At 44.9% G+C, this 24,311-nt stretch overlaps 1 protein-coding gene across 1 annotated transcript in view; it reads right to left on the bottom strand.

The window, feature by feature from the left end:
• LOC134357412 (low-density lipoprotein receptor-related protein 2-like) overlaps window positions 1-24,311 on the bottom strand; it is a 123,473-nt gene that overhangs the window by 42,222 nt on the left and 56,940 nt on the right. Inside the window, 11 exon segments of the mRNA XM_063068977.1 lie at window positions 602-970; window positions 1,616-1,738; window positions 13,836-13,958; window positions 14,762-14,904; window positions 15,302-15,447; window positions 17,143-17,282; window positions 17,366-17,484; window positions 22,443-22,655; window positions 22,985-23,156; window positions 23,906-24,031; window positions 24,109-24,225. Coding sequence (XP_062925047.1) covers window positions 602-970; window positions 1,616-1,738; window positions 13,836-13,958; window positions 14,762-14,904; window positions 15,302-15,447; window positions 17,143-17,282; window positions 17,366-17,484; window positions 22,443-22,655; window positions 22,985-23,156; window positions 23,906-24,031; window positions 24,109-24,225 — 1,791 coding nt within the window.

Below are 24,311 nucleotides of genomic sequence, written 5' to 3'. Positions count from 1 at the left end.
CACTGCCTCTCCTTTGCCTATCCTGCCTGTTATTTCTTCAAAGAATTTTCAACAGATTTGTCAGGCAAGATTTCCATATGCTGAGCAGCCTATTTTACTATGTGCCTCCAAGCAGCCTTGGAAGGATGCATATTGCTGACTCACTAGAACAAAGGCAAAATAAAATTGAGCTAATTTTCTTTTAGAAATCCAGGTTAAAATACTGACAGTGGCTAGGCAGAGATAAAACGGGAATTTTCTGGTGGTGGAATCTCGAACTAAAACTGGAACTATGTCTTTTGAATCAATTTGAGGCACGAATGGAAACCAGAAAACCTCTATTCAAAAAAGACATAGAATGATTTTAAAAGAGAATGTGCTATTGGAATAAAGATTAAATAAAGTTGGTGTACAAATGAGATGATGTAATTGATTATGGAAATTCTCAAAGGTCAACTGCTATTCCTGTTTCTATATTTGTTGGGTCTAATTAAATGGTGGCCAGTTTACGTTAACGTGCATCCCTCACCCATATTTCTTTCTTCCCACCAGTCCTAAGCTAGTAGTTTCTTATGAACTGGTGTTTTTAAAAACTAGTAGTGTAAGAAGGTAAATGACTTACGGCAATTAATTTCATCACTTCCATCTTTGCAGTCAGTATCTCCATCACAAAACCAATGATCATGGATGCATTCGCCTGATCCACATTGAATTTCATTTGGAGGACAAGTCAATGGAGGATGAATGTGTTTGCACTTGTCCAGAGATTCATCGGAATGATCAGCACAATCAGCATTAGTATCACATACCCAACTCAGTGGGATACATTCTGAACTATTGCAGTGAAATTCGTGTGGGCCACAAGAATGTGGAGCACAGCCTTTTTCATCACTTCCATCACCACAGTCATCTTCACCATTACATACAAATGTCTTGGATATGCATCTGCCATCAGAGCAGATAAACTCTGTTGGACTGCAGGTGAGAATGCCTAGAATGATTTTTAAAAGTGCCATTTTATCCTGGAGTATTTCACAATTAGAACAATGAGTACAACAAAGCTGTTTACATTGCTAATCAGAGAAATAAGAGATTCGGCTGATGCTGGAAATCTTGATCAATACACACAAAGTACTGGAGGAACTTAGTAAATCAGGCAGTATCTATGGAGGAAAATGAACAGTCTTAGTGTTGGGCCAAGACTCTTTATTTGCTCGCTATCTTGATTCATGTGCCATGTTTTATACCTTGGCACCAGCAGAACACTGCTTCATTCTGTTGTATTCATGTACAGCAAAATGATAATTAAATTTGAACTTGATTTTGATCAGGACTTCTATAGATGCTGTCTGGTCCGCTGAATTTCTCCAGCATTGAGTGTAATATTGCTAATCCCTTCCCCACCTTCTCTCCTACTAAAACTTAGCAACTCTTTCCCAGTTCTGGGAACGTCAAAGGGCCAAATCATCGACTGCTTCCCTTTCCACCAATATTGCCTCACTCCATTTTTTTGTTACAGATTTCCAGAATCTGCATTTGCTTTACCATTTACATTGCTCAAGATCTTCAATGGGATATTTATACAATTCTGAAGACACTATTAGAAGCCAAACATGGTTTTATTCCAAGTCCTTACCACAGTTCTCTTCATCACTGCCATTACCACAGTCCTTCTGCCCATCACACTTCCAAGAGATAGGAATACATTGATGTGATCCAGGGCCACAGCTGATTTCATGCATTTGGCAAAGTTCTGCATCTAAAATAAAGTCAGTGTGCATGAACAGGTACCTTAGAAAGATAAAGCAATTTGCTTTATACAACTGTGCTAATGGCTGAAGGAAGCTTCCAAGTGAGGAAAGAAGCCAATCCATTACCTCTTGCAGAAAAAAAACTGGACATTTGATGAAAGCTGATTTCTGGTTTGAAAATCTTATTCCAAGACTTGTGGAACGTTATTCTCCACCCACATCCCTTTCTGGCCATCTTTCCTTAGTCATTTCCTGGAGATAGTAGTTTAGGCACATGCTGTGCACAATGGACTCAACACTTCAATATTTTCAATGTTCAACAACACCCTGCTATCTATTCATGGAAACAAGTCCTTCCCCCCACCCACAAGCAATTATTACTTCCATTTCCAAAATGAGCCTCATCTTTGCCTCTGAAGTAACTTCACTCTAAAACTGCGGAATATAAGTCTGAATGAACAACGGCAGTTGTTAACCCCAGATTTGGTGGGCTGCGTTTGTTTAGGGAGAGACACTTTCCAGCCCGCCAAACTTATGAAAGCTCATTTATGTGGATGCTGCGTGATGTTTTCATGTTACAAATCAGTACCACGAAATAACAAACAGTAAACCATATGCAATTAAACGATTTAGCTTTATACTTCTTAATTTGACTAGAGGGTTAGTAAAGAGAACAAACAGAAAAGGGCCCATTTTAATGTAACAGTCTAATGCGCACGTTGGGGCTCACAACTTTCCTGTCCGTTCGTTCTCTATCAATTTCCCCCAGGCCTAGTTGACTCCCGACCCCATTCCAAGTCCATTCCGTCCTGCAGTCTACGACCTCTCCATTCTGGCATCTTCTCTCCATCTTCCGCTGAACAAAAGCCCCCAAATACCTTCTCTCAGACCCACAAGAAAGAACCTACACGCCTCTCATTAGATGGTGCACATTCCAAAGCCCCGTTATCTCTAGTCATAACCCAAACATTGATGCTACAGAGAAACCATTACATTAGGAGTGAGACCTTACAGAGAAACCATTACATTAGGAGTGAAACCTTACAGAGTGTTACACTCTTCCCCCACCAAATTTAGTCATGTCCTCATGACGTTGAGATAATCTGCCAACCCTTCCTGTAAAACACAAAGTCCAACCCAGGTGTAAAAGGCAGTGACATAGCTCCCCAAAGCAGTAGGGACCACACTCTGTTCCCCCAGTGCTACACAGGCCAGCCTATCTACCTGTAACATGCTGTAAGGTTTCACTGCTATTGTAATGGCTTCTCTGTAATGCTTCACTACTAATGTAATAGTTTCTCTGTAGCAGCAATGTTTGGGTTATAACTAGAGATAACAGGATTTTGGAATGCGGGGGCTATCCAATGAGAGAAATGTTATTCTTTCCTGTGAGTCTGGAAGAGAGATTTTCGCGGCCTTTTACCAGGGAGAGATGAGAAGAGAAGACGCGAATGGAGAGAGTTGGTAGACCACCGGACAGAGTGGATTTGGAGCGAGGGTCCGAAGGTTAGCAACAATTGGAGGAGGTCGATGGTAGACAACCAACCGGCTTATCAGTGAGTTCCAACATTTCACACTAGACTGTTTCATGAGAAAGGGCCCTTTTTCTTTTTTTGTTTCTTTACTAACCATATAGTCAAATTAAGAATTATAGAGCTCAATCGTTTAATCGCATATTGAGTACTGTTTGTTATTTCGGGGTACTGATTTATAACAGGGGACACATCGCATAGCATCCACCCAAACGAGAGTTCTTTAAGTTTGTCTGGGCCAGGGGCTACCACCCTCTATATTAAGCTGCTAGCCGAAGCAAGAGTTACATACCTCTTAATGTTCCGACACTACTGGGGATACTTCTGGTGTACTGGGTGAGGTCCCCCCGGCCTATCACTCATACCCATCTGCACATTTGACCCCTCTGTCCCTTGGCTAAGCCCAGCTTCATCCCTTGCAGGGTCCCACTGCAACCCAGACTGTCCACCCATAGCTCCCCCCCCCGCCCCCCCCCCCCCCCCGATTTCACCTGAGTCAGTGGTTGGGAGTCTCTTCATCAATCAGTGGGGAGTTAGCAAAAGGCAGCATATACCACCCCTCCATGTCCTCATCCTCCAAATCAGTATCCCTCTCAGTGGTGGGGGCCGGCCTAACCCCTCTCCTGCTGTTGGTTCTGCAGTCGCCCTGCTTCGCTACAGAGTCCTCTTATGAGGTGCAGGCTTCAGGTTGGGCTCTGGGTCAGCCTGCACCTCTTGTCCCACTGGCAGAAGGTGATTCCAGTGCAGAACCCTGACAGGCCCATTCCCATCCTCTGGTTTCACCCAGAAAACTGGTAGGTTTGGCATCTGACTCTCCACCAGATGGGGCACAGCCGCCCAGTGGATAGCCAACTTATGCTTCCCAGGTAGCCCCAAATTCCTTATGAGGACTCGGTCTCCCAGCAGGAGTTGGGAGAACCTCACTTTTTGATCATACCTCCTCTTATTTCCTTGATTCTGCTTGGCAGCCACAACCTCAGTTAATTCATAAGCCCTTTTCAGCTCCCTTCTCATATCAGACACAGACATCAGATAAGTCTTCGGTGATACATCGTCCTCGTCAGTCCCAAAACAAAGGTCAATGGGCAACCTCACCTTGCGCCCAAACATCAGATAGTACAGCGAGTATCCGGTAGCTTCATTTCAGGTACAGTTGTAACTGTGCACCAGATATCCAATATATTGACTCCACCAGCTCTTGTTGCTGATCTCCAAAGTTCCAAATATGTCTGGCAAGGTCTGATTCAACCTCTCAGGCTGGGGATCACCCTACGGATAATAGGGAATGGTCCTCGACTCCAAGCATGCCCAGTAACTCATGGATGAGCCTACTCTCGATATCCCATCCCTGATCACTATGCATCCGCCTAGGGAGGCCATAATAAATGAAATGCTTCTCCCATAACACTTTGGCTACCGTGGATGCCCTCTGGTCCTTGGTGGGGAAAACATGAGCATATCTGGTGTAGTGATCTGTGATGACTAAGTCATTCGCCACCTTGCTAGCATCGCATTCTGTTGACAGGAAATCCATACACACCAGGTCCAGGGGCCCCACACTCTGCAAGAGGGACAAGGGAGCTGCCCGTGTAAGCAGCGTCTTCCACTGTATGTAGCAAATGCATGACTTGCAGTATTCAACAGACAATAGACAATAGGTGCAGGAGTAGGCCATTTGGCCCTTCGAGCCAGCACCACCATTCACTGTGATCATGGCTGATCATCCACAATCAGTATCCCGTTCCTGCCTTATCCCCATAACCTTTGATTCTGCTATCTTTAAGAGCTCTATTCATCTCTTTCTTGAAAGCATCCAGAGACTTGGCCTCCACAGCCTTCTGGGGCAGAGCATTCCATACATCCACCACTCTCTGGGTGAAAAAGCTTTTCCTCAACTCCGTTCTAAATGGCCTACCCCTTATTCTTAAACTGTGGCCTCTGGTTCTGGACTCACCCAGCAGCGGGAACATGCTTCCTGCCTCCAGCGTGTCTAATCCCTTAATAATCGTATATGTTTCAATAAGATCCCCTCTCAGCCTTCTAAATTCCAGAGTTTACAAGCCCAGTCACTCCAATCTTTCGACATATGACAGTCCCGCCATCCCAGGAATTAACTTTGCGAACCTACGCTGCACTCCCTCAATAGCAAGAATATCCTTCCTCAAATTTGGAGACCAAAACTGCACACAGTACTCCAGGTGTGGTCTCACCAGGGCCCTGTACAGCTGCACAAGGACCTCTTTACTCTTATTCCCCTTGTTATAAAGGCTAGCATGCCATTAGCTTTCTTCACAGCCTGCTGTATTTGCATGCTTGCTTTCAGTGACTGATGTACAAGAACACCTAGATCTCGTTGTCCTTCCCCTTTTCCTAACTTGACTCCATTTAGATAATAATCTGCCTTCCTGTTCTTACCACCAAAGTGGATAACCTCACATTTATCCACATTAAACTGCATCTGCCATGCATCCGCCCACTCACCCAGCCTGTCCAAGTCACCCTGTATTCTCATAACATCCTCCTCACATTTCACACTGCCACCCAGGTTTGTGTCATCGGCAAATTTGCTAATGTTACTTTTAATTCCCTCATCTAAATCATTAATATATATTGTAAACAGCTGCAGTCCCAGCACTGAACACTGCAGTACCACACTGGTCCCCGCCTGCCATTCCGAAAGGGACCTGTTAATCGCTACTCTTTGTTTTCTGTCAGCCAGCCAATTTTCAAACCATGTCAGTACTCTGCCCCCAATACCATGTGCCCTAATTTTACCCACTAATCTCCTATGTGGGACTTTATCAAAGGCTTTCTGAATGTCCAGGTACACTACATCCACTGGCTCTCCCTTGTCCATTTTCATTGTTACATCCTCAAAAAATCCCAGAAGATTAGTCAAGCACTATTTCCCCTTCGTAAATCCATGCTGACTCAGACCGATCCTGTTACTGCTATCCAGATGTGTTGTAATTTCATCTTTTATAATTGACTCCAGCATCTTTCCCACCACCGATGTCAGACTAACCGGTCTATAATTCCCTGTTTTCTCTCTCCCTCCCTTCTTGAAGAGAGGGATAACATTAGCCACTCTCCAATCCACAGGAACTGATCCTGAATCTATAGAACATTGGAAAATGATTACCAATGCGTCCACGATTTCTAAAGCCACCTCCTTAAGTACCCTGGGATGCAGGCCATCAGGTCCCGGGGACTTATCAGCCTTCAGGCCCAACAGTCTATCCAACACCATTTCCTGCCTAATATAAATTTCCTTCAGTTCATCCATTACCCTAGGTCCTTTGGCCACTATTATATCTGGGAGATTGTTTGTGTCTTCCCCAGTGAAGACAGATCCAAAGTACCTGTTCAACTCATCTGCCGTTTCCTAGTTCCCCACAATAAATTCAACCGTTTCTGTCTTCAAGGGCCCAATTTTGGTCTTAACTATTTTTTTTTCCTTTTCACATACCTAAAGAAGCTTTTACTATCCTCCTTTTTATTCTTGGCTAGTTTACTTTCATACCTCAGTTTTTTCTCCACGTATTGCCTTTTTAGTTACCTTCTCTTGCTCTTTAAAAGTTTCCCAATACTCCGGCTTCCCACTCGTCTTTGCTCTGTTATACTTCTTCTCTTATATCTTTATACTGTCCTTTACTTCCCCTGTCAGCCGCGGCATCCCCTTACTCCCCTTAGGATCTTTCTTCCTCTTTGGAACAAACTGATCCTGCATCTTCCGCATTATTCCCAGAAACATGTGCCATTGCTGTTCCACTGTCATCCCTGCTAGGGTATTGTTCCATTGAACTTTGGTCAGCTCCTCCCTCATAGCACCATAGTTCTCTTTGTTCCACTGTAATACTGACACTTCTGAGTTTCCCTTCTCCCTCTCAAATTGTAGATTAAAACTTATCATATTATGGTCACTACCTCCTAATGGCTCCTTTACCTCGAGGTCCCTGATCAAATCCGGTTCTCTGCACAACACTAAATCTAGAATTGCGTTCTCTCTGGTAGGCTCCAGTACAAGCTGTTCTAAGAATCCATCTCGGAGGGACTCCACAAACTCCCTTTCTTGGGGTCCAGTACCAACCTGATTCCTCCAGTCTTCCTGCATGTTGAAGTCCCCCATAACAACTGTAGCATTATCTTTGCGACATGCCAATTTTAACTCTTGATTCAACTTACACCCTACATCCAGACTACTGTTTGGGGGCCTGTAGATATCTCCCATTAGGGTCTTTCTACCCTTAGAATTTCTCAGTTCTATCCATACTGACTCTATGTCTCCTGATTCTATGTCGCCCCTCGCAAGAGACTGAATATCATTCCTCACCAACAGAGCCATCCCACCCCCTCTGCCCATCAGTCTATCCTTTCGATGGGACGTATATCCTTGAATATTCATTTCCCAGGCCCTGTCCACTTGAAGCCATGTCTCTGTTATTCCCACAACGTCATACTTACCAATTTCCAACTGAGCCTCAAGCTCATCCACTTTATTTCTTATACTCCGTGCATTCATATATAATACTTTTAATTCATTACTCCCCTCACCTCCCATATCAGTTCCTACTACACTTGGCCATACTGTACGATCCCTTCTTGAGCTTTCTGCTCTGTTGATTCTGTTGTCATTCTTAATTTCTCTTATTCTCACTTTCCCTTTATCTCCATCCTTATGTTTCCAGTTTGTCCCCTCCCCCCCACTACTTAGTTTAAACACACCCGTGTTGCAGAGGCAAACCCACCTGCCAGAATGCTGGTGCCCTGCTTATTAAGGTGCAACCCGTCCCTTTTGTACAATTCATCCTTATTCTGAAACATACCCCAATGGTCCAAGAATGTAAACCCCTGCTTCCTGCACCAGTTCCTCAGCCACAACCTCCGACTTCATTCGGGGCCAGTAAAACCGGTCTCTGAGCAATCCATAGGACTTTTCCACCCCCAAATGTCCAGAATCATCATGAAGTGACTTCAACACATCCTCCGATACTTCTCTGGCAGAACCAGTTGGGAACGCCGAGGTCAGTCCGGAGGCGACATGATCCGATATAGGATCTGGCTGCGCAACACCAACCGGGGCCATTCTCTCAGTAACAGAGGCACCGCAGCGTGTTTTGTCTTCTCTGCCTGAGCCTCGTCTCCATTTCTGTCCACTGACCAAAGGGTACCGATGCCCAGGTCATCTTGCTGAGCCACTGCCACTTCCCCAGAACTCAATTCCAGCAACTAATTTGTCTTCAGAGCAGTCAGGTGACAGTAAACTAGTGAAATGCACCATCAAAAGCTCCCAACTGATCTACCGCTCTATCCTGCCCTTGCCTCCTGGCTGCCTTCACCGTGATAGTGAATTGACACATGGCCTTCACCCCTGGGGCAGGAATGCACTCCCATTCGTGTCCCTGACCAGCCCCTCATGCACACATCAGGACAAAGCATCAGCATAAATGTTCCTGCTTCCCGGCCGGTACTTCAGGCTGAAGTCATAGGCAGACAGCATCACCAACCACCGATGGCCTGTGGCATCCAGTATCGCCGAGGTCAGGATATAAGTTAGGGGATTGTTGTCCGTCCTCACCTCAAACTTGGCACTGTAGAGGTAGTCCCTCAACTTATCCACCACAGCCCATTTCAATGCCAGAAACTCCAATTTGTGTGTGGGACAGGTTTTCTCAGAGGGCGACAGACTCTGGCTGACAAACGCAACGGGTCTCAACCTGGTGCCCTGATCCTCATACAAGACGTCCCCCAAGTCTGGCATCCGTATGTGGAACATACGGCAATCGGGGGGTCTGCAAAAGCCAGCACAGGCAGCTGGGTCAGCATCTCCTTCAGCGACTAAAAGGCCTCTCCAAATTTCGCATCCCACCTTGGTCCAAAGGACTCAGATGCACTAAGATACTCTCCACTCTCCTGTCCTTTATTCCCCCTCCCTTTCTTCCCCAAGGGAGGGTAACCATACAGAAGCTGATTCAAAGGGTGACTCACTTTCGCGTAGCCTTTCATGAACCTCCGGTAGTAATCACAGAACTCGAGGAACGAGCGCAGAGTGTTCACAGTCCGGGGTCTTGGCCAAGTAGTCACTGTCTCTATCTTAGCCGGATCTGTACCTACTCCATACCGTGAGACTATGTGTCCAACATAGCTAACAGACATCTTGCAGAACTGGTACTTGTCCAGGGGAAGTTTTAACCCTCAGCTTTCAGGTGGCCCAGCACCTTCAGCAGCCTCACTTCATGTTCTTTCAAGGTGGATCCAAATACTATGAGGTCATCCAGATATACCAATACCTCAGGCAAGTTCATTGCCCCCACCATCTTCTCCATGATCCACTGGAAGGTTGCAGGGGGTCCCAATATGCCCTGGGACATCCTTTCGAATTGGAAGAATCCCAGGGACATATAAATGCTGTCTTCTCTTTGTCAGCCTCACTCATGGGGATCTGGTAATATCCACTCCTCAAATCCAGCACACTGAACCACTTCGCACCACTCAGACAGGCCAGCGTGTCTTCAATCCCTGGGACCATATACTGGTCAGGGACAGTAGGCCTGTTCAAAGTCCTATAGTCCACACACATCCGTACCTTCCCATTCTCCTTCTGGGCCACTACTATTTGGGATGTATAGGGGCTTCGGGACTTGGTGATGATCCCAGCTTTCTTCAACTTACACAAATACTGCCAAACATTTTCCACCCCTGCAGGGACCAGTCGCCACGACCTCTCTCTGAACAGGGTATCCTCAGTCACCCGGATAGTGTGATGAGTGCTCTTGGAACAACCCACTTCAAACTCATCAGTAGAAATGACACCTTCCAGCCTCAACATCTTCTCTACCAACCTCCTCTTTCAACCCACAGGAACCGGGGAGTCCCCGAAGTTGAATGACTCAGTGGTCAACTTTCCCCCTTTTCCAATAGTTTCTCCCCAGCGTGTCTCACAGGGACACTAGACATTACCGTCACCGGGAACAGATGCGCCAGGGGCACCCCCGCTTGAAGGTGACCTTCCTCTCCGTAGTGTTCCTGACAATCACTGCCATCCTGTGTGCCTGTACAACTGAGGGCTTCTGCAATTCGGTCCTCATCAGTATCCCAGCAGGAAATCCTGACTCCCCCTCGTGGTTTCCGGAGGGTCTACTAAGAGGGCCTCACCCTCAGGCATTCTGGGAAATTGGGGGTGCCCATCACTCTCGCTACTTTGCCGGGCCATAACACCATTAGCTTCGACTGGGTGAACCACACAGTCCCTTGTCTAAATTCAGTATCCAGCCCAATGCAGTCATGTACTTCCCCAAAAGCAGTTCGAAACACTGGGTGCACAGACAATGTTCCCAGAAAGCTCTCCCCAGCCTTCTCCTTGCAGGCCCCCATAAGCCTCCTCATCAGAGGAGTGTTGGTCTCCACCAGGACTGAAATGCTGCCCTTCTCAACGGGGTCCAAACAAGCCAGCACTAATGTATGAAGCCACTCCCACATCGGCCTCTGAAAACTCCAGCTTCACTGACAAATAACCGTCGTATGGATAATCACCTAAGACACCAGATCTCCAGTGCACAGAATGGTGTCAATGGAAACTGCATCAAATAATGGTTGTAAAACAAACAGTATAGCAACATGACCTGCGACCTGGTGTTGAAATATGGATTTAGCATAAATACTTTCTATCCATAGCGATATACTGGAGCATGGTGCCACTGAGCCTTCAGGAATAGGGCCTTTCGCTTTCGGGGGTTCCTTGGTATATTGCTGGGAACGTGTTCCTCCAGAGACACCAGGCCGTTCCCTCACTGGGTCTCCTCTAAGTTTTCCCAACGCGTCTCTCTGCTGAGGTGCCCGGGGGCTCACTCTCCTTCTCGCATGACACTGGCTGCCCGCAGCCCTCCGCATTGTTCATCCCCTTAGAAGCTCCGCAACCACCCCCCCAACTCCATCAGCTCCATCATATGGGGAGTCACCCCTGCTGATAACAGCTGAGACATCTAAGTTCTCAACTCAGCCACAATCTCCTCTACCACTCCCCGGGGCTGGCTATCCTTGGTCACTTCACCGCAGGGGACCAGTACCGAGGACTGTACCCTGCTGACTGAGGCCTCCCGCGCCTCCGACGCAATCTCCCCCTCTCGTACTTCTCTGATCAATTGAACAAAAGCAGGTGGGGGCATCTCACGAGACAGTCAGAGACCAAGCAATCAGGTCCTGGGACTGGGTGTCCTTTGCTATCTGGTCCATTCTTAACCGATCCACCTCAGACACCTGAATGACCCCTCTGCGCCACAAGCAATTTAGCTGCCTCTCTCGCTGAAAAACTTAGGCACAAAGCTTCTCCTTCTGACATGTTCTGAAACCCCATCATGAGCTTCATTGGGCTCCCTGTCAGGCCAAATGCCTTTTCCAATGCCCCCATATAAGCTTTAGCTACGGGGTACTGGAACTTCATGGCTCTCACCATGTCAGCAGACTGCCCACTCAAACTCTCAACCAATCTCTGTCGCTTTACGTCATCAGAGCACTGCCACTCATCAAGCAACTGAGAAGTCTGCTCCACCCACATCTCATACTCCTCTTCCCCTTTAGGGGTGAGTGTTATTCCAAAGAATAGGCGGAGTCTACCATAGCTGGGACTTTGGACCTGGGCATTTTTCTATTTATTCACCAGAGAGGCAAGGGCGGATACTAACTCAGAATTCTCACTCTTCCCTGGGGGACGGGGACTAATTAGACATTCCGAATCCAACCACTCCTTCCCCTCGCGCCTCAGAACCTTGTCTTTGAAGTCTCCGCCCCAGCTATGGGAAATCCGACTTGTGATTCCATCTGCTCCACTCCCGTTACGTCAGCGCTAGTCTGCAGTAAAACGAGGTCTGTGCCCGCTATTTTATCAAGCCGCCCCGCAATTTTAACAGTACTTAATAGGCGAATTAACAATTCATCCGGAGTACGAATATCTACCCGACTCAACACACACGCATTAGTTACCGGTAACCCCCGTGGATGAACACTCCGACAGCATCCGTACTAGCACAGATTTTAAAGCACACAACGCTCTGGTTCAATGCTCAGGGCAATCACACAGCATCCAATGAAATCAATCCCAGAACGATACCCCCACAATTGTAACCCCCAGGTTCGGTGGGCTTCTCGCTCCAACCCCTCTCCAGTTTGAGCCTTTGTTCAGTCACCCAACTGGAAAATACACCAAAATGCTCCCCAGATTTCTCCAACAAAACTTTTTAAACCTATTTCTGAACAAGCTTGGTCACTGTCTGAAATTCCTTGTGGCCATTTGCCCCAGCGTCAGGATGTTACACTGGAGTGCCAAGGGAATGTTTTACTAACACTTGAATTTTGAACTTTACCATTTTTAATGCAAAACAGTAGCTTGCACACAATGTGCTGGAGGAGCTCAGCAGTCAGGGGACATCTATGATAGGGAATAAAGTGTCGACAGTTCAGGCCAAGACTTTTCATCAGGTGCACAATATTTCCAGGTACGAAATCTAATTAGTTTAACGTGGCAGTGCCAAATGTTTTGACTAATCATTGGAAGCCATTAACATGTTACAGCTGCAGTTATCACTTCATTGGCTGGATGAGAGATTCCCTTCTTTGTATTGTGGACAGAACTAGGCAGCACAAGAACAGATCTTTTGACAAATGAAGTCTTTGCCATGATGCAAATTTAAACTAATTCCATTTTCCTGAACATTGTCTGTACCGCTCCATTCCCATAACTGCTAGTGCTCTTGTCCGGTTCCATTTTTAACATGGTTATTATATCTGCTTCAACCACTTTCCCTGGTGGCAAGTTCCAGGCACTTAACATGAAAATAAAACCTGCCATACACATCCTTACAACTTTCTATCCTCTCACCCCTAATCTGAACTACTGGTATTTGACATTTTTTACCCTCGGAAAAAGACCATCTAAACAATGCATCTCAATTTTACATCCTCTCAGCTCATCCTTCAGCCCCTGACCCTCCAGAGAAAGTGATCAAAAGGCACATACCAAGGTACTGTACCACTGACCACAATGATCAATACTTTGCAGTTAGCAGCAATGTGGCCTTCACTACTAAAAGAAGTCTTCCCCACATTATGGCTTTGTACATTATAATACCACCAGGGTTTTCTTTGAGGGGAGAAAAGCTTATAAATTTAAAGTTATATTGTGCCAAGAATTCTACAAAACTGTGCTAAGGCACTGACAGCCAATACTGATTACCATATTTAACCACACAGGCAGCAAATCACTGCCAAATTGCTCTTAAGACCACAAAAATAAACCTAAAATTTTCCAAAGTATAACATACAGCTCAAAGTATATTTATTATCAAAGTATGTATACATTATACAATCTTGAGATTTGTTTCCTAACAGGTGGCCACAAAACAAGACACCCAAAAGAACCCATAAAAAAAGTCAAAAAACGCAATGTGCAGAGGGAAAAAAACATCATGCAAACAATAAACACAAGTAAATAGTGTTCCAAACTGAACTGCACAAAGAGCTCAAACCAAGCATCAAGCATTTCGATTACAGGAAGGACTACACTTAGAAAAATACTCACAACAGGTTTCTGAATTTTCATCAGATCCATCTTCACAATCAGCTTTGCCATCACATTTCCACTTATTGGGCACACATTGTCCACTAAGGCACACAAAGTCAGATGAACTGCAATTCACAATAGCTGGAGAGAAAGTAGGATGTTAAATCCACCTTCAATAACACCCATACCATTGACTACATCAATCACCCATTACAGTCAAAGGGGGTTCTTTTGCTATAGGTTCAAGTAAATGGAATAGGTATGTCACAAGTAAATGGAATAGGTATGTCACCTAAGCTTTGCTCACTGCCTATTTTGAAAGATGTTAAGATTACAATCTAGTCAAAGCCAAAATATTTCATACAAATTTAGCTATGGATATGGATAGGACATTCTCATTACAGTGAAGAAACAAAGTAATCTACGTAATAGTAACAGGGCCATTGCCTGATGCAAGGTAACAAGGGGGGATTTGATAGGAGGTTTTCAAAGTTATGAACATAGATAGGAAAGACAGCCAGGATCTTTTGCTCTAGGTACGTAGGTATGTCAAGTACCAGAAGTTACGCTTCATGTTTGGTTGTGGGGGGGCGGGGCTTTAGTTTTTAAGGTGATGTGAGTGGATTTTTTTTAGGAAACTCAGAGTGGTAGGTGCCTGGAGTAAGTTACTAGTGGTAGTAGTGGAAGCAAGCAGTTTGCAGGGAATTCAAGCGGGTCCTAGATAAACAAGTGAATACAAAAATGAGGAATTCTGATGATACACAGGAAGAGGACATTTAGTATAAATTAGCAACAAGAACAGCAAAACATGAGCCTGTTAAACAAGACGTGGATAAGAGTTCTAATTATCACAAGTAGATATCATACCAACAACCTCTTGGTAAGGAACAAGCACCCTCTAAGGTCAGGTTAAATCTTCAGTTGTCAATAAATTACTGATATACCTTTTCTACAGTATCGTCCATTTTCCAGCTTCATTCCAGAAGGACACATACAGGTTGATTTTTCTGAATTACTGCTAATTTGAGGTGCAGGCATGCACATGTATTCACAAGGGGTATTTTTTGACTCCACTTTACACCAGTTTCTTCCTGTAAAGCAAGATCAATCGATCACTTAGATTTACAATATATAGCAAACTGAATCTTACATTTTCAATCTTCAATATTATTAGCTACTGATACTAGCTCCAATATTTCAGGAAGCTTATTGTTGGTTGTAACAGATGATATGTAATATTTGACTAACTCAAGTCAATTCATTTCCAATTCAACACTATATTAGCAAATGATATTGCGCATGCCTATTGTTGTTTATAACCAGTACTAAAATAAAAAGGAACATGTACTCTTGCAGATCCATATCTAAGAAGCAATAAAATTTGACAAATTAGGACAGCAGTATTATGTGGGCCAAAAGATGACTTCCCTAAACTACTCAAAAATCGAAGTATCAATTCTCATTTTGGGTATGAAATTAAAAACTTGCCTGATGGTTGCATTAATTCATGATAGACAATAAGATCTTGAGGTCTATCCAGATTAGAGATCACAGTTGTAAGATCTTCTCCACTGAACTTGTTGGCTTTATAGATGGCTTCGTTCATCCCGTCAATCCAAAACACACTATCCTGGAGCAGATATTTTGGAATTGGATCACTGTCACATGTATTAGGGTACAGTGAACAATTACTTTCATACCACCCATACAGATCATCTGATTACAACAGTGCCTTGAGGCAGTAAAAGGGAAAATAACAATGTGGAATAAAGTGTTGTAGTGACAGAGACAGTGCAGTGCAGGCAGACAATAAGATGCAAGGTCATAAAGAGGTAGACTAGGAGGTCAAAGGTCCATCTTATGATGCTAGGGAACCATTCAATAGTATCATAACAGTGCTGTCCTTGAGCCTGGGTACTTGCTTTCTGGTTCTTGCCTTTGCTGTCTGATGGGAGAGGGGAGAAGAGAAAATGTCTGGGATAGGTGGGGCCATTGGCTACTTTCCTGGGGCAGTGAGAAGTGTAGACATAGTCCATGGAGAGGAGGCTAGTCTGTTTGATGTGGTGTGTCCACAACTCTGCAATTTCTTGTGGTCTCAGGCAGAGCAATTGCCATACCAAGCCACGATACATCCAGATGGGATGCTTTATTTAAGTTGTCAGGTGACCCCTAATAACCACACGTTTTTGTGGGCAACAGGTATAAATTCATGCAATCATGTAAATATGCAGAACAATATCAGAACACTCAGGTCCCAAAATAGTGGAGTGGCCACCAATTAGTAAAAAAAGTGTTCACATCTGGAGGAACCAGGCTGCCGTGCTATTCTAGGGAGATTTCATCCAAATAAGAATGTGGTACTGGTGTTTCTTGTATAACAGATAATCCAACAACTTGAAGCACCATGCAGTCACAACATTTCTGCCTAGAAACTACAAAATGCAAATATCTTCACTGAGAAATAGTTTCCAAACCTGAAGTCAAAATTGCACATTCTTGAAAAGATTAAAATTAGCCTTTGAAACAAATCTTGCAAGATCTAGAACGGAAACACTGGGCTCTGGTTATCTCAGTTCAGTAATCATGCTTTCTCTGTAAAAGAATGTAACATTAGCAATGTTACTGTAAAGTCTTGACCCCGGTCTGGAAAAGTGTGGCCTTTGAAATATTCCAACTTAGCATCCAAAATATGGCATTTCCTGGCTTTGGGATTTTGAAAGTAACGTTCTACCAACCAAATACCACAATGTCAATGCACACATTGACATGGAAGAGCAGCACAGTAGCGTAGTGGTTAGCACAATGCTTTCCAGTACAGGTGACTCAGGTTCAATTCCTGTCGCTGCCAGGAAGGAATTTGTACAATCTCTCCATGACTATGTGGATTTCCTTCAGGTGCTCCAGTTTCCTCCCACAGTCCAAAGTCATACCAGTTGGTAGGTTAATTGGTCATTGTAAATTGCTGATGAATAGGCTAGGGTTATATCAGGGGATTGCTGGGTGGCATAGCTCGAAGGGCCTGTTCCACACTGTATCTCAATAAATAAATAAAATAAACATCTTCACCAATGGAAAGCTAACCAGCCAGTGTGATTACAGCAATGTAACCCAATCAAACTTAGTTTGCTATTGTTCCATCTATAGAACAAAATCCATGGTTTGCAGAAAGATGATTCACACATCACGTAGAGATGTTGTTTCAATTGCACAGCTAGGTTTGAAGCTCAGAAGCTTTCTAAAAGTTGTACATAGACATTTTGTACACGTTACAAAATTATGCCTCTCAATCCATTTTTTTCTGCAGATTTCTAACATTCAAACTTACTTGAAAAATGGAAAGTGCCAAAGGATGAACAAGGAATTCATGCGAATGCAGCACCGTGATTCTGTCCTGACCTCTTAGGTCAATGCTTGACAACGTATGAAGCTTGGAGTCAACCCAATAAAGGCGACCTTTCACAAGATCTGGGGTCGGGGTAACAAGAGCACATCAGTTGAGATTCACTGCCATGTTTCAAAACTCAAAATGGTTTCATAGAGGTACTTACCGAGTGCAATGCCATTTGGCCACTCAATCTCCTTGGTAACCAGGAGCTGTCGATTATCACCATTCATCCCTGCTCTTTCTATCTTTGCTGATTCACCACAGTCTGACCAGTAAACAAACCTAGAAAACAGCAAGTGGATGGAGCTACACTGAAACACCAAGCCATCAAATTCGGAAAGGCTCCCCTCACTTCGACTCACTTGCATACACCACATTAGGAGCTGGCTACTCCACCACTGGTGCGTTCTAATAAGATCATTTTTCATACTAACCAAATACCTACTGTACATTCAAAGCGTAAAAATACTGCTTCTACCACCAGAGAAAGTGGAATCTAAACAATTACGAAGAATTGCCTTTTAAATTTGTGACTTTTTTTTTTAAAACGCCACAGGACTGTAAGACCAGTTGAAGATGGCACTGGTGATGCCCAGCAACTACTCATCAGTGGCAAAATGCAAAACAAAGAAACCTATTAAACACCTTACTAATGACTTTGTTAATAATAATCACCACTAACAATGGAGAGGTGTGCAGAGACAAGGCTGGCAAGCGGAGGCAAAGGCAACAGCGAGGAAAGCCCTAATGTCTGATCGTTTTAAGCACCGGGCCGAATTTGGAAGGTTGGGTACAGGCTGAACCATGGCAGCAGAGTCCAGGCCCCAGGGCTGTCTGAGAGTGAGGAATGACGCGATGTTTGGGTGATTTAAGCACCAGGCAGATTGAAAAGGTCAGGGTGTCAGGACTGGAAGTGAGAGATGAGCTAGCTCTGCTCGCTGCTCCACGATGTTTACTCAGCTCTGTGCTGAACTGAGGCTGCGGCCTGCTCTGTGTGCAGTGAAGCCTAGCGCACGCGTCTGTGGTACCGTGACGTTTACTTAGGTTTATGATGAACTGAGTCTGTGGCCTGCTCCAGCTGCAGTTGATGCCTGGCTTCGTGTTTTCTTGCAAAAACTCAGTTCTGAATGCTACCTACTTACAGTTATTGTTTGCACAATTTTCCTTCTCTCTGCACAATAGAAGTTTGATAGTGGATCTTTTGATCTTTTTTTAATGGGTTCTTTTCGGATTTCTTTGTTTTGTGACTGCCTGTAAGATGATTCTCAAAGTTGTAGTGCGTACACATACTTTGATAATAAATGTACTTTGAACTTTGAAAGGACCACAAGTCAGAGGAGCACAATTAGGCCATCCGGCCTATTGCATATGGTCTGCCATTCAATGATGGCTGTTTATTTTCCGTTCAATGTCATTATCCTGCTTCCCCTTGTAATCTTTGAAACCCTTACTAATCAAGAACTTATCAACCTTTGCTTTAAATAACACCCAATGACTTGGCTTCCACAGCCATCTGTGGCAATGAATTCTACAGATTCATCACCCTCCAGCAGAATCCCTCTGTCGTCGCCCCTCCGGGTGGGCCGTTTGGGTGAAGAGCAAGGCTTATATGTGGACTGCGTGGTGGAGGGCGTCGGATGCCGTGCGCTGGTGGACACGGGGTCAGGGTCAACCATCACCATCATCAGTCCCGGTGTTCTCCCCAGCACGGACCAGCCTGGGAGGACGACGAAGGTGGTCCAGCTGGCTACGGTCACCGGCGACTGTGCAGCGATGCAAGGGAAGAGGAGGCTGCTCATCACTGTGGGGGGCACGAGGTGTGGCTCGCCGACATCCGAGAGTCCTGCATCCTTGGGCTGGGCCCGTCCCGCTGGGGGCCTGTGTGGATGTGTCTGGAGCAACACTCCGCCTCGGTGCCGAAGCCATGGCTCTCCAGCAGGGCAGTTCCAGGAAGCGGATCCAGCAGGGGGTAGCAACCACCGCCGGTTTCACAGAGGCCCGCGGCAGTGCAGCACACCCAGCAGTGGCCCAACACAACTCAGCTGAACCACAGGCAAGCGACGGCGACGGCGCTTCAGGTGACAGCCGGCGACGACCTCCCCACCATGGACCAGCAGCTGCACAGTGAACAGGTGAGCGATCCCGTGCTGGCCCGGGTGAGGGGATGGCTGACTGTGGGACGACGGCCGGAGTGGGCAGAGGTCTCCGCCCTGGATCCAGAGACCAAGGCCCTATACTCGCAGTGGGAAATGCTGGAGGTGCGTGACGGGCAGTAGCATTTGTCCGATGGTGACAGATCGTGCAGCTGGTGGCCCCCCGGGGCCCAGGGGCTCCGTGCCACGGTGCTGCAGTTGGTGCTTGGGCAGGTGGGGGCTCGTCCATTTCAGGGTAGCAAAGGCATTGGGCAGGCTGTGCAAATGCTTCTATTGGCCTGGGCACTGGCAGGACCCCGAGCTGTCCGTGCACTGCTGCCCCACTTGCACGTCCTGGAAGGGGACAGGCCCCCAGTCTAGGGTGGCGATGCAGCAGTACATGGTGGGGGCCCCAGCAAGGACCTACTGCCCCTCCCGGAAGAAAAGACTATCCCCCAGGATTGGAAACCATTGGAAGGTGCTGGGGGAGGTGCTTGACCACATCTCCGATGTGGTATATCGGGTGCGGTTGCCTGAGCGGCTGAAGGCAGTCATGCTACACTGGGACCAGCTGGCACTGTGTCAGCCCTTGGCCACCACTATCCCAGCAAGGCTGAGGGAAGGAGATGACACTCCGGGTGCCCTGCCTCTTGCCTCACACAAACAGGCGGCACTGTCGACACCCACCAGGACATTTGGACTTTGCTATGGACTCTGGGATTGCCGGGGACGGCTGACTCCTTGAGTGGGGGCATTGTGACTCTGGGGGGCTCTGGAGGTAGTGGTTGACAGCCTGCCCCTGCATTTCCAATCTCTAATGACTAGCACTGTTTACTGTTCTTGTATTGAAATGCTTTTGTGGGATTATGGGGGTGGGGAAGCGTTATCTCCAACAACACTACGATAGTAAGGGACATTGATAATCGACTCACCAGAGCCAGCAGTGCCTTCAGGAGCCTCCAGAAACACATGTGGAAGGACCAGCAGCTGTGCCAGTCCACAAAAATCCAGGTATACAGGGCAGCTGTCATCACAACCCCACTATACGGCTCTGAAGCCTGGGTCTTGTACTGTGAGCAAATCTGGCTGCTCGCGCACTTCCATCAGCACTGGTTCAGCCCCATCATGGGTATCATCTGGCAGGAACGTGTCTCCAACAGTGAGGTCCTGGAGAAGGCTCAACTTCCAACCACTGAAGCCACTTTGCTGCTCAGGCAGCTCCGCTGGCCAGGTCACGTGCTAGCATGGACATCCCCAGGTTATCGAAAGGCGTACTCTCTCAGGCCAGGAGAGATCATGGTGCCCCGCACAAGAGGTACAAAAACCAACTTAAGCATCAACTCTCTCAGGCAGATATCGAGGTCAATGAGTGGGAGCAGCTGGTTTGAGACAGAGACCACTGGAGAACAATGATTCACAGAGCAGCCAAGAATTTTGAGGAATTCTGAAGAGAAGAGGAAACGCAAGAAGGATCCTACTACCCAACCGCCCACATCCCAGCATGTTCCCACGTCCCTACTGCTCCAGAATCTGCAGATCCAAAATTGGCGTCTACAGTCACCAACGATCATGCTGTTACTTCTGAGGACTCTTCTTCCCTCCTGATCTTCACAAGCGAAGAACCAGCCATTAGCCTTCTGGAAACATCTGAGAACCTAGTGATTTTTGCAAAACCATGGGCAGTAAAACAAACAGATCTGGGAACACAGGTCCATAATTTATTGAAAGTGGTGTTGCAGGTTGAAAGGGTTATAAAGGTTTTGGCGAATTGGCCTTCATAAATCAAACTATTGAGTACAGGAGATGGGATGTTATGTTGAAGTTGTATAAGGCATTGATGAGGCCTAATTTGGAGTTTTGTGTGCAATTTTGGTCACCTGCCTACCAGAAAGATGTCGATAAGTTTGAAAGAGTACAGAGAAAATTTACAAAGATGTTGCTGGGTCTGAAATACCCGAGTTACATGGGAAGATGGAATAGGTTAGGAATTTTATCCTTAGAATGTACATAGATTGAGAAGAGATTTGATAGGGGTATATAAAAATTGAGGGGTACAGATAGGGTAAATGCAAGTAGGCTTTTTCCACTGAGGTTGGGTTGGAGTATATTAAGAGGTCATGGGTTAAGGGTGAAAGGTGAAAACTTTAACTATGGTCCCAGTGCAGGTCGATGGGAGTAGGCAGTTTAAATGGTTCATCATGGACTAAATGGGCCAAAGGGCCTATTTCTGTGTTGTACTTTTCAATGACTATCACTGCTACTGCCTCCACAATCTCTTCAGTTTTTTTCTTTTAAAACCTGGGGTGCAGTCCATCTGGTCCAGGTGACATCTACCTTCAGAACTTTCAGCATCTGAAGCACCTCCTTGGTAATAGTGACTACACTCACCATTTCCCCCAGACGCTCAACTTCCAGCATACTGAGTGTAGAATGATCCAAAACATTATTCAGTTCATCCACCATTTCCTGTTCCCCCATTACTACGTCTCCAGTGTCATTTTTACACTGATCCAGTGTCTACTCTTCCCTTTCTTTTACTTGTATCTGAAAATAAACATTTTGATACCCTCTTATATGTTATTGGCTATCTTAATTCATTTTAAATCTTTTCTCTCCTTTTTGCTTTAGTTGCAATTTATTGGTTTTTAAAAGCTCTCTAATCATATAGCTTCCCATTATTTTTTTGCTATATGGTGTGAACACTGATTTGTACTGTTGGCAACATCAGTAGGTTTATCCGTCTTAACAAACACTTATGTTACACTATTACTGTGACCTACAATTTGGAAGTGGAAACACTCAAGTGAAGATATCAGTTTATCGTATGGCTAATGAACAGTAAAAAGCAGGTTAAGCTTTTCAAAAGCCCATTTCAGGCAGATTTGCATTTGAGGAAACAAATTCTGGCTCTATGGTTTCTGACTTTAATATATTTCAAGAGGATATTCACGCCTTCCCCACTTTTGCATGAATCTAGTTCTACACTGATCAATGCAGAGTAGAGGTCGATGTAGTTAAAAAAAATCCAGTAGACAAAAATATTCGTGTATAAACATTATTGCATGTTGTACTGTATGTACAAGCATAAATTGAGGAAAAAGTCTGTACCCTGATAGTGGATCAACTGCAACAGAACCTGGCTCCTTCAAGTCAGTATCAATGAGGGTCAATCTTTTGCTTCCATCAAATGAGGCTGCAGATATTGTCTTTGTACCACGGTCAGTCCAGTACAGGTGCTTGTAAACCCAGTCCACAGCAATTGCTATAGGGAAGTCTATCTCCTTGAGGACCTTGGAAACACCAACTCTGCTGATGGATGCACTAAAACAGCAATAAATAATTTACATACATTGCACCAAATCAGAATATATTCAATACATGAACACAATTGTTTTGTCTACAGCACAAGGTGTCTGATATAATTCAGCAAATTGTGGATACTCCAAAGTTGATGTTGTGGCTTATACCCAATTTAATTTCTGTACTTGAAAATCAAAACATTAGTGTTAAGGATAAAATTAAATTAATCTGAAATTCAACACCCATTACACATTAAACAGTGTTTCATTCATTCAGACTGATCCACTTGCCGGTTCTATATTTTGGAAGACAAGTTGCAGTGTTAGTTTTGGATTCAGTGGTTTAGTTACCTGAAGATAGCCCGCTGACCCACGTCAGCCCAGAAAAGTATCTGCCCTGCAATATCAGCATCCAGCGCTACAGCATTTCTCAGCTGCACTGCCAACTGTGTGTACTTTTGGTGATGCAGACCTAGCTTCCTGATGTCATGGTGATTTGTGAAGATCAAATATGGCTCTTTCCCTGTGGATTATTAGAAATAATTGACCCAGAAGAACCAAATCTGGAACCAATACAAGCCAATAACCAGACAAGCCCATTAGGAATAGGTTAAATAGCATTTTGTCTAGTAGTCAAGGCTACTCAGTTTATAGTACACCATCTCAAGTATACCAGATATTGTCCTTACTCCACTCCCAAAATCAGAAATCAATATCTTTCTTGTTTAATAATGTTAATCTACCTTCAGTACAAGGAGTAATTTAGGAATTTCTGACACTAAGCTACAAATTTCAGTACAAACCTGAGGTTAATAAGTTTATTTAGTAAGACTGGGTCAGTCCTAGTGAACTACATAATCAAAGTTCAAAACGTGAATGACTTCCTGCAACTTTCTTCTGTTGCAGAAAGTGCATTTAGGCATGTACCATTTCCTGCTCATTCTGATTTCCCTGAAAACCAGTTACCAAAATTTGTCCTTTTCAAGGAAAATTGTTTAAGATAGATTTTGACTCCTCCACGTACACTTGTGGGAGGAAATACGAGAATGCCTCGTGGAACATGGCATTACCGATCTGTTACTTTAAGTCCATGGATTAAAACAGCACCAACACAAATTGCACTACACAGAACTGGACTACTGGTGTAAACACATTATTCACATCTGGTTAAGTATCAATAGCTAAAAGCAAATTATAATGATAAATTTACATATTGTTTAAATGTTTTTAAGTTTTAAAGCTACTTAAATGATGGGTTTAAGTTGTACTTGCCAACTGCTTTGCAAATCCCAGTGGCTGGATCCATTTGATATCCTTGGTGACATTCACATTTGTAACTTCCTTCCAAATTGATGCAAATTTGACTACATGTTGCAAGATTTTGACATTCATCAATATCTGAAGAAAAGTAAAAAACCATTTCATTTTTTTTTGCTGGTCGATTCTGCCATAACCTGCTTAGAAACTCAACCTACCTACACAGTCCCTTTCAGCTAGCTGAAATCCTGCAGGACATCCACATTTGTACCCAATTAGTAGATCGATGCAGATATGAGAACAACCTCCATTGTTCATTAAACATTCATTTACATCTGTAGGAACAAGAAAGCCAAGTAACTATACACTTGCTCCTAACGCGATGTGCATTTACAGTAGACTTTTCACAAGTTATTGCATG

This window comes from Mobula hypostoma, chromosome 16 (assembly GCF_963921235.1).
Source record: "Mobula hypostoma chromosome 16, sMobHyp1.1, whole genome shotgun sequence".
Lineage (NCBI taxonomy): Eukaryota > Metazoa > Chordata > Chondrichthyes > Myliobatiformes > Myliobatidae > Mobula > Mobula hypostoma.
Note: the sequence above shows the minus strand (reverse complement) of the source record. Positions and strands in the feature narration are given on the sequence as shown.